Source organism: Apteryx rowi, unplaced genomic scaffold (assembly GCF_003343035.1).
Source record: "Apteryx rowi isolate R43461 unplaced genomic scaffold, aptRow1 scaffold_257, whole genome shotgun sequence".
NCBI lineage: Eukaryota > Metazoa > Chordata > Aves > Apterygiformes > Apterygidae > Apteryx > Apteryx rowi.
Genome location: NW_020448941.1, coordinates 586,303 through 594,386, shown reverse-complemented (window position 1 = coordinate 594,386; position 8,084 = coordinate 586,303). Strand labels below are relative to the sequence as shown.

Sequence of the window (8,084 nt, the reverse complement as noted above, 5' to 3'; positions counted from 1 at the left end):
GTGGAGTCTCCTTCTCTGGAGATATTCAAAACGTGCCTGGATGCAATCCTGTGCAATGTGCTCTAGGTGACCCTGCTTGAGCAGGGGGGTTGGACTAGATGATCTCCAGAGGTCCCTTCCAGCCTCAGCGATTCTGTGATTCTGTGATTGCTTTAAAAACACTCAGCATAAGAGACCAATTAAACATTAAGAAAAAGCAAATAACGTATATTGATTTTTACTAAGTGTTAAGGAACGTATCAACATTCTCTCAAGAAATCTATGTTTGTACTTCTCATAACTACTCTAACACTGAATATCTAACTAAATGCAAAATACAAAAATCATGCAGGGAAAAAAATGAAAAGAATACCCATGGAAAGTGAAGAAAGCAGAAGAAAAAATGTACAGTAAAAGGTAGCTAGGTGTGAGCTATAACAGATTCAGAAACATGGAAAACACTTTTTACATGTTTCTATACCAGTATGATGACTAAGAGGTGCATCTGAAAACAAATTAATTTACTTTAATATTTTACTAGACCTCAATGGGTATACTATCTTCTGATAGCATCAAGTAATCTTCCATGTGAATCCTCTAAATTAAGTATTAAAAATATTCTCATTTGTATCTAAAGAAACTTTACATTTTTAATGTATAGTTTGTATTTTTGGTTCTCTGCAATATGAAAGAAAGAAATGCAGAGTCTGCCATCATGTAAAATACCCAACATTAATCCAGAAGATCATGCAGCCACTTGAGCAGTGACAAGGTGTCAATAGACTTTATTAATATGGATGAATTATGACACTACAGAGACTGATGATGCACAGTATGCAAGACCATGAATACTAATACTTAAATCCAAAAGAATTTAGTCTAAATTAAATTTGTTAGCTGCCAGGTATCATTACATAGTATTATTTTTTTTTCTATTACCAAACCATTGCAAAGATGCACACAGGGATAAAAATCACTTGAGATGTCTGTATGTATACAAGTTACATCTATAAAGCGGCCTTATAATAAGATTGTTATGCTAGTTACAACTTTTCCTTAAAAGCTGGTGACTGCGCTATCAAATACCACAAGTGTTCATAACAGTATCAATAGATAAACAGAATAGCCTAGAGAAACATTAATTTTTCAAAGCTTGATTGTTTTTATTACTATAGTAAGATAGATATCATTAATGTAAGAGATGAGTATAATTTTTTTTATTTTTTTTTTATGAATTGTGAAGACTAGCAAATAGTCTTTCTTTTAAAATTTATTCCATGTTCAATCTCCTGGCAGGTTTAAGAGACTGGAATATGATACTTGTATCAAAAACAGTTCTAAACTAACTCCTTTTTGAGCACTGTAAAGTCTTAATTTTCTTCCTAAATAGTATTAAAACTATATTCCCCCACAGATCACATGTAGACTTTTGATGCTACCACCACAGAATCACATAGGTTGGAAAGGACCTCTGGAGGTCATCTAGCCTGAACTCCTGCTCAAAGTGGGTCAAACTAGACCATATGGCTCAGGGCTTTGTCCAGCCCAGTTCTGAGAGACTCCAAAGACACAGACTCTACCACTTCTCCGGGCAACCTGTGCCAGAGTTTTATCACCCTCAGGGTGAAAATTTTTTTCTGAAATCTAATTGGAGTTTCCCATATTGCAACTTGCCCATTGCCTCTTGCCTTTTCACTGTGCACCTTCAAGCAGACTCTGGCTCCATCTTCTCACTACCCTTCTATTAAGTAGTTGAAGACAGCACTAAGATCTCACCTTAGCTTCTCTTCTTATGCTGAATAAACCCAGTTCTCTCAGCTTCTCTTCTGACATTATGTACTCTAGTCTCTAAACATTTTGATGGGCACTCTGGTGGGCTTGTTCTAGTCATTCTCTTTTCTTGTACTGTGGAAACAGTGCTCCACAGGCAGTCTCACAAATGCTGCACAGAGAGCATAATCACTTCCTTTGACCTCCTGGCTACACTCTTGCTACTAGTCCACTATGTGGTTGGCTGCCTTTTCCACAGGACCAACTTATGTAAATACATTACAAATGACTGAAAGTTTTTACCCATAATCACACTTCATACCATACAAGTACTTATGCCAAAGCACTCAAGAGACATTTTAGATCTAAACGTAATTGTGGAGGCATACTCAGCCCTTACTTCTTAGTGCTCTACATGCACGTGAAAATAATGGATGGACTTGTCATCAGCTCCCTCAGACTCAGAACTTCCTTGTGGGACTCCAATGTAGAGAGGAAGCAGGCTGGGTTTTGAGTGGGCACACAAACAATAAAAGTCTCTCTTTCCAGGTACTGAAAACCTTCATTATCTTTCCATCAATTGTCCATAATCACATTCATGCAACATTTCACTCCAAGCAGTGCCTCCCAAACTCCACAGGTTGCCTACAGAAGTGTCCTTAAGAAACACAGATTGCTCTGCTGAAACATGATTACGTCTAAAAGCCTCTGCAACAGCATAATGCTTAGTGACAATTTAGAAAGAACTGTTGGCAGCCCCTCTCAGAAGTCAAATACAGAAAATCCTTCAGGAAATGTCACAGGCTAACAGAATTATATAATAATTTGGGCACATTATACCTGGTAATTCCCCATTAACGTCCTCATAGCAGGCCAAATACAAATCTTTGTTGAGACAGTCCTGCCTGCAGACAAAGAGGCTTGGAGTCTTCCTGAAGGGCTGCTCCCTGGACATACGGAATCTAACTCAAATGTAACTTGAGTACTAGCAAGTTTTAGAGCATGGCAGACTGTGCAAGGGGAAGGCTAACTTTTCACAAGTCACCTTGTTTGGGGATCTTCCTTGTTTTACGATTTACGGGTGTCCTTTTTCCCCATCCCTGTGTCTCAAAGACAGACTGGAGGTGGAAAGTTGTAGAAAGATAACCTTAAAGACCAAAATGGTCTTGGAGAGGCCAAAACTCTGAGATAAAGAATGTTCCAAAGAGTTAATCTCAACATTCTAGCTTACACTTTAACACAATTCATAAATACGGCTCCCCCCAGGTAAGTAATCTAATATTTATTCTATGTAAGAAATGCCCTCCTGGATGCAAGTCACGGCCCCCTCAATGTGTTTAGGGAATGCCATAGCATTCATTTACACAGCTTGTGTCTCTTAATGTTACAAATAAATGCATTTAAAAAAAAAATCAAAACCTGAAGGGGGAAAAAAAAAACCACTGAAAACAAAGTGTTTATGGTCAGTTAAATCAATGATCTGCTAACTTGAATTACAAATATATCAATGTAACTCAAATGGAATGGAAAAATTAAGATTTTAATATACTCCTATTAGATCAGAAATGCAGGCACTGTGTTAAATCAACTTAAATTAGAGGTACAGGACATTGCTTTAAAACTTCTACAAAACATAAGACAGAGATGTTCTTAAAAAGCAAGCAAGCATGGAAATGGTTAAAAAAACAAAGCCAAAACCAAAAAACTATCCGCTTAGGATTTACTTAATTGTTCCCTCTTACCTTCTGTGCTTAATCCAGGACTTGAAGTGAATTTTGCTACATCGACAATCTTTACAGCAAACTGTTGCCCTGTTTCCCTGTTGATACATCGCCGTACAACGCTGAATGGACCCCTGAAACACACAGATAAAAATCAGTAATAAATAATCCATTCTCTTTCCATTATTTCCAACTGAACCATGGATTCCAACATATCATTCAATTATAGTATTTATATAGAAGCTTGCATCACTCATCCTTGTTGCCCAATAAGTATAAAACATAATTTTGACTACAGACTAATGTAAAGAACACTTTATGAACTTTGTATTTTTCTAGATTAAAGAAAGCTCAAATATGTTCTCTTTTCCAGCTAGTTTAGAAAGGCTATACTCTTAGAAACCTTGTATAATACACTAGCATTATTACTGAATTTTAAATGGCTGTTATTTTGAGGCATAGTTCAAATGGGGAAAACATATAAAATTATTATAAATGAATTGCAAACTTCCTAAAGTGCTTCTAACTCTAGTGGCATCCATGGTTTGTACTCTAATGGATCACATTCTGCAGTTCTTATTTGTCTTGCTGACTTCAAAAAGAAAATTTAACAGGGATGACTTCAGAGTTTGACTGACAGCACCAGGTGGAATAAAAAGCAAAAAAAATGAAGGGGACAAGTACGTTCTTGCTTTCAGTTCTAGACTAGAGTTTAGAAATTACCATTATTTGAAACAACTGAAAGGATATTACTTTAAAGTAATGGTAAAGCAACTAAAGTTGTCGTGCCTTTTTTTTTTTTTTAAACAACCTAGCTTTATTTTGAGCTAATTTGACACCAGTAGACATGAACAACTTACAAGACTTTGAAATTCCACAAAAGCCCACCATTTTTTCTCATCTTTAGTGTTTCGAGAACCCCCATAAAATTGCAGATACAGAAGATCTATTAAAACTAGTTTTGGATAGATGCCAGTATTGCATAACACTTATAAAAAGTTAGTTATTTTACAAAATTGAAATTACATTTGCCAAAACATGAGCCAATACAATGGTAATCCTAAGAAGTTCCACTTTAAAAACCTCGCTATCGAAATGCATACTTTGGGGGGGGGAGGGTGTCTTTCAGTAGAAGATTTTAAGTTCCTGCTGCTTTAATTTAGAATATGGCATCTTCCATACAGTGTTAATACACACTAAAATCAGACAATTATAGCAGGTAAGGCATTCAGACATGAAAAATTACTCTAATAGGTTAGGAAAATGAAATAAGATCTTTTCAAGACTGCAATAATTGTGACAAAGTCAATCCTATTTTGTTGCTACATATTCAATGACTGACATGCTGGTAGCTAAAGAAATTCATTCTAAAGTCTTCTCAAAAAGATGTAAGGGAAAATCTGAGGGTGGAAAGAGTCTTTGCTGGGAAGTTCATCTATTGATTGAACAGTCACCTGCTGAGTGAAATTAATGTTTAAATATAGCCTAAAAGATGAATTCTTCCATCCAGGCAATGAACTGGAAATTGGTTTATGGATTTTTAAGCAATGAGACTACAAAGCAACCCAATTCTCAAAAATAAAAGGTTCCCTAAAAGGGAGAAAGGTCCAACTGAGGACACTTACTCACAAACCCTTATAACTTCAGCATTTACATGGATGATTCAAAGAATATAATTCATTACACTACTAAACCTGTACTCTCAAAGCTAAAATCTAATTTTTGTACTCTTTAAAGAGCATACTCCACCATTTTCTTGAAATAGGATGATTTCTGACAGAGTATGAATACCAAACCAGGCAATGAATGACAAACTAAACATTCAGATTCAAGGAAAACATTTATTAACACAATTATATATGCGTGAATTATGTCACTGCACTCAAACAGAGCTACTTATTCAAGAAAACTTAAACATGCTCCTACTGTATGATCAGACTCCCAAAACAGATGACTATTTTCTTCCTATCTGTATTCAGAACCCATTATTACTCAGTATTTATAGTTACCATGAATGTTTTAAAAAGATATTCAGTTAAGACTTTAAATATTTAGAACTCCCCTGACATCTGTAAATAAAAGGCTCAACTAACTTAATTTGGCATCTGAGGACTATAGCTATTGACATAGAAACCCTTTCCCCTGCCTCCATATTTCAAAAAGTAACCTTTTATTAAAAATTCCCATTTTACACAGATCAGTGTCACCTTCTTATCTCAAGTCCCTGTTGACTGTTATAGCACCTGTCAAAAGCAAAACTGCTTTTAAATCATGCAAAACGTATTTAAATTATGATAATTTAAAAACATTTCAAAACCTAGACTACAGCTTCAGTATAATGTTGGCAATACTCATTTTCATCCGCATTTACCATAAATTCCTAGAAATTAAGTGCATTTAATTAAAATAGACCCAGTTTTCCTTTGTTCTCATTAGTTTTCTTGCACGAAGTCTTTCTGAAGATATTAACTAATGTTCTTAGCATAATCTGATACAGAACTGCAGATAACTAGAGTGTAGAGAAGCCTGACAGGAGCACCATAGCCTTACTGATTAATAGGCCCATGACTTCTGTTCATTCATGTAACTATAGCGACCCTATGAATATAAATTTTTCCTCACTGTTGACCAAGGTACTTCTAGATTTCCTAGTTTACTCAGGTCTGGGCTGGACCGCTTGCCCATCCACCTGAATACACGCACGAACTTCTAGCAGCCAAGGAGTGATAGCTGGAGAGGGCATAAAACAAAAAGGAATATTCAAACTACAGCTCCAAGAAGGATCAGATTCGGGGTCACCCTTAACCTTCTCTCTCATAACTGTGACTTATTTTTTCTCCCCAGTAGATAAAAACACTTTAGAACCCTGACTGGAGCAATCTGAATCCTGAGTATTGTTAAGTCTGGGACAAAGCTAAGAAATCCATATGTACATAAAGTTACATATGCTACGAACAATGGTACTATAATCAACAGTCTGTAATGAAAAAAAATGGAGATGATAATTCCCTAAATAAGGAAAGCTCTAAATTTCTTAAGAACTTTTTACCTTGCAAAAATGCCTTGTAAGTGATTGGATAATAATTACTTTAAGAGACTGGGAACATTCACATCACAAATGAATGTTCAAAAAATTAGCCATTTTATTCGTACAAAAACCATCATTATAGTCTTGAAACCTTGGCCATATTTAAACTTACCTATGGTATTTACAGAACCTTATCTACTTAGAATAATGAATACCAGGACTCTTAAGTAAATCAAAGCTGCTGTAAGGCACAGAAAACAAGAATTCAGCAGTGCCCACTATACACTCATTCTATTAAAAATACACCAACTTGAAGTCTCATGTGGAAATCAGAAGAGATCTTTTAACATAACTTCAAGATGCAAGTATTTACAGGCCTCAGATATCCATATTTTTCAAAACTAGCTCTCATATTTGAGCCACGGACAGCCTCAAAACAGTACACACGTTATGACTATACACTAGATGTACACATTCAATGAGAGAAGCAGCACAACAAAAGCTCATTTCCAAATTTAGATGATTTGTTATTTCATGAATATTTAGAACATTCATGAAAGGTACCCTCACGATTGCTGGAACCTCTTACTGAAATCGATAGGGAGTATAAAATGGAGAGAATAAGAGTTACAAGGTTACTTGTTTGAAGTTTTTCACCAGGTAGGTTGTACTTCCTTGCAAAAGATAACTGTAAAACACTTCTAAGCAGATACTACTGCTTCTATGTGCCAATTAACAGCAAAGAACTTTTAAATAAATTATGGTCGTAGCTTGCTTTTTTTTTATATTTTCCTCATAGCTGTAATGAAACATAGCAATTTTACAAACAAAGTTATAAAAGCCCACAGTGATACTTTGTCTTCTCAGCCAAAACCAAAATCCACGTTTTCTAACATAGTAGTTTCACACCTTATTTGGAAGTTAAGTAACAAAGTCTTTCAGGCCACCGTCAGACTCAGCACTAAATCACACTCTCTTCCTCAGAGTCAAGAAAAGGACTGAAAATTTTTGCTCTCTCAGGTGATACGAGTGGCTATCCAACAGTTGTGTCTGCTGCTGGGGAAGCATGTATCCTCACTAAATGACAATTTCTCTGCCTGCTACTCCTGCAGCTCAAATTATACAGATCTAAATTAGAGTGGTAATGCCAAAAGGGTAAGAAGCAACTGTAGCGCTGGATACAGACATCAAAACTGTTATAGATACATCAGACAAATTTGTTCATCTACTAAAGCAAAGGAACTGGGTCGATTAAGTTGCATAATAAAACTTCATCCTATAAGAGTCATAGGAATTAAGAACTATTGCAAAATTACAACGCAACATGTTTTATATTTCATTTCTCTCTCTGCTGCTTTTAAAGAGACACACCTGCTGAGATGCACAATCCCTTGGGGTTTACGACCTATCCTCCCTCCCCTACCTCTAACTTTCAAAATCTTTCACCGCAGTTAACATGCACAGAACAGACTACACTTGTTCAAAGTCTGAGAATCATTAAAATATGCTAGTAAGGACTGACTAATTTCTTTCACTGATATTTTGTCAACATTGGCAGCAGCACATTTCACCACCTGCAATACTTG

At 35.8% G+C, this 8,084-nt stretch overlaps 1 protein-coding gene across 3 annotated transcripts in view; it reads right to left on the bottom strand.

The window, feature by feature from the left end:
* The window catches only part of CASK (calcium/calmodulin dependent serine protein kinase), a 237,354-nt gene that overhangs the window by 170,255 nt on the left and 59,015 nt on the right, over positions 1 to 8,084 (bottom strand). For all 3 annotated transcript variants that reach the window (XM_026067255.1, XM_026067256.1, XM_026067257.1), the window contains exon 2: positions 3,492 to 3,604. In XM_026067255.1, the coding sequence (XP_025923040.1) occupies positions 3,492 to 3,604 (113 nt within the window). The remainder of the gene's footprint in view (positions 1 to 3,491; positions 3,605 to 8,084) is intronic.